The sequence below is a fragment of the Rhea pennata genome, chromosome 10 (genome assembly GCF_028389875.1).
Source record: "Rhea pennata isolate bPtePen1 chromosome 10, bPtePen1.pri, whole genome shotgun sequence".
In the NCBI taxonomy this organism is placed as follows: Eukaryota; Metazoa; Chordata; class Aves; order Rheiformes; family Rheidae; genus Rhea; species Rhea pennata.
In genome coordinates this window covers 25,096,702-25,099,428 of record NC_084672.1, presented here as the reverse complement: position 1 = coordinate 25,099,428, position 2,727 = coordinate 25,096,702, and the positions used below count along the sequence as shown (strand labels likewise).

General features: G+C 37.3%; 1 protein-coding gene across 1 annotated transcript; it reads right to left on the bottom strand.

The window, feature by feature from the left end:
• Positions 1–1,382: 1,382 nt before the first annotated feature.
• On the bottom strand, positions 1,383–2,318 carry LOC134144756 (olfactory receptor 11L1-like). The gene has a single exon (XM_062583929.1). It carries the CDS (start codon positions 2,316–2,318, stop codon positions 1,383–1,385), a length of 936 nt encoding a protein of 311 aa, XP_062439913.1.
• Between the last annotated feature and the right edge of the window lie 409 nt (positions 2,319–2,727).

The window sequence follows — 2,727 nt, the reverse complement described above, 5'->3', positions numbered from 1 at the left end:
TCAAAGTGTGGATCAAATTTATTCATTAAAAAGGAAAGATTACTTTATAAAAGACAAACAAAATACAATACTTCAGGATGAATTAGAGTAATTAAGCTTGGTCTAGTTAAGCTGTGGAATAGTCAGGCTTATCAAAAAGATCACTTATTGTGATAGTGTTGCTATTCAGGCTCTGATGCAGTTCTGATCTCTGCTTCTAAGTACTTTGGGCTCTAGTACCTTGGTCACTGAGAAGGTCTGGGTTCAGACAATGCTGCAAAACAAGGACAAAACACTCAATGGAGTGCTTGTTCTAGTCTCTGTCCTTACCAGCACCGTAGTAGCTGTGTTTCTTTTGGGCTGTTTGGAGTATTTGCAACGCCTATGACAAAGTGCTAACAGCATCTATGATTTTTATAACTCCTAAATGTAAGAGTTCTTATCTAGTTGTCTATGTATAGGATAGGTATTTCAGCTTCCATTTCAGTCAGTAGAGTTACAGGGAGAGTTTCAGATGTCTGAACATAGGGGTCTAATGTCATTTTTGGGTCCATGGGACATTCAGTATGAACTAGAATAAAGTAACTGCTCCAGAAGGATACAGGTCTCCCATGGTTCCTACATCTTAATTTAGTCTCCTGCAGCTGTCCCTGATACTCTGTGTCAACTAATATAGCAGTATGCACCTGAAATGTTTCCTGAAATGAAGAAAAAGGAATCACACCCTTAGTGACTTCAGCTATATCACACTGACTTCTCATAATGTTAAATTACTGTGAAGTAATCATTAAAATTTGTTTCTCAGATACATTTTCCTCATAAAAAGATATATTTTCTATACTGTATGTGAAGAAATTTGTTTCACTTGCCTTAAAAAAAAATAAAAAAGAAAGTATCACATTATTTATTCTGAATCAATGGATTCATCATAGCTGACCAGGCAATCCAAGAGAAAAATGAGCCAGCATTTATAAGCAAGGAAACATGTAAATAATACGTGAATTTAAAATATTAACATAATTAACAAATATTCACCATTGAATATTTATTTGTATTTGTTATACACATACTGCTCTACTTTGATCTACAAAAAAAGAGAAAAAAAGAAATTGCAATTCAACTAGTAATTATAATAGCAATAAAAAGTAAATGAAATTCTGGGCAAAGAGACAAGGAGGGAAGAAAAAGAGGAGAAGTAAAAGGAGAAAGTGAATTGTGTGCCATATGTCAACAGTCATTTCAGTTTATAGAAATAACTGACTTAAATTAGTGTACAGAAAACAGCAAGAACTGTTACTGTAACTCATGCTTACTGTAATAAGCCTGCAGTCAGAGTTCTGTACTGTAGTTAGAATTCACCAAAGACCTTGAATATCAAGAATCAATCCTGCAGTCTCTCTAGTTTACAAAGCATGAAGATGACGATATCTAGTGATTATTTTTCCCAAGGCATCCTTGAATCTCTTGTTCCTCAAGCTGTATATGACCGGATTCAGAAGGGGTGTGATCACTGTGTAGAGCACAGATACACCCTTGTTGAGCTGTGAGGGGATACTGGAGGTGGGACGGACATACACAGAAATCATTGTACCATAGTATATGACCACTACCATGAGGTGTGAACTGCAGGTGGAGAAGGTCTTTCTTCTTTCAGAAGCAGAGGGGATCTTCAAGATGCTAAGAATTATGAATAGGTATGAGACAAGAGTCAACAGATAGCAACTGGAAAGGACCAGGAGAGATAGGATAAAGATGACAACTTCTGTGACAGTGGTGTCTGAGCAGGAGAGCTTCAGTAGTGGAGGGATATTGCAGAAGAAGTGATCAATAGGGTTGTAACTGCAATAATGCAATCTGGAGATCATCAGACATGGCAGAAAGCCAGTGAAAACACCAGTGAGCCAGGAGCCCACAGCCAGACTGGTATAAAACTCAGCAGTCATAGATGTAATATACTGCAGGGGGTCACAGACTGCAAGGTATCGGTCATATGCCATCACTGCCAAGAGGTAACACTCAGTGGCTCCCAAGAAAATGAAGTAGTAAAGCTGTGCCATGCACCCTGAGAAAAAGATGATCTTCCTCTCTGCCACTAAATTGGCCAGCATCTTGGGTACAATTGTGGTGGTGTAACAGATCTCTAGGAAAGAGAGGTTCTTGAGAAATTTGTACATGGGTGAATGAAGTTGTGGCTCCACTGTCACCACTGAAATAATAATGGTGTTTCCCACGATGGTAAGGATATAAATAACCAAGAACAATGTGAATAGCAGGATCTGGTAGTATGGGTTGCTACTGAAACTGAGCAGTCTGAATTCCACTACTGTGACATTTGTCATCTCTTGGAAAGGTTTAGGACTTGTCTGCTAATGAAATAATCATCATTAGAATATGTTAACTAAGCAATAAAAGCACTATCTATAAAGATTATGATTCTCAAGAATACCTTTGGGAACAGTATTATCGGAGTCACTACCACTTTGGCCTTCTTTTCTCCCTGCCTGCCTGCCTTCCATCCTTGTGCTTTATCTCCCTCATGAAACTAAGTTTTAATAAGTGAATAACATATAGAGAAATATAGAATGAATTTCAGCTAATCTAGTACACAGCTTCTCTTCACACTCACATACAGGATATGTGATTTAAATGTAAATTTAAAAAAAATCACTTAATTAATTGATATTTAAAAGACATACCCAAATAAATCTGTGCATGTGTAACACAAACTCAAACACACACTGCAAAGCG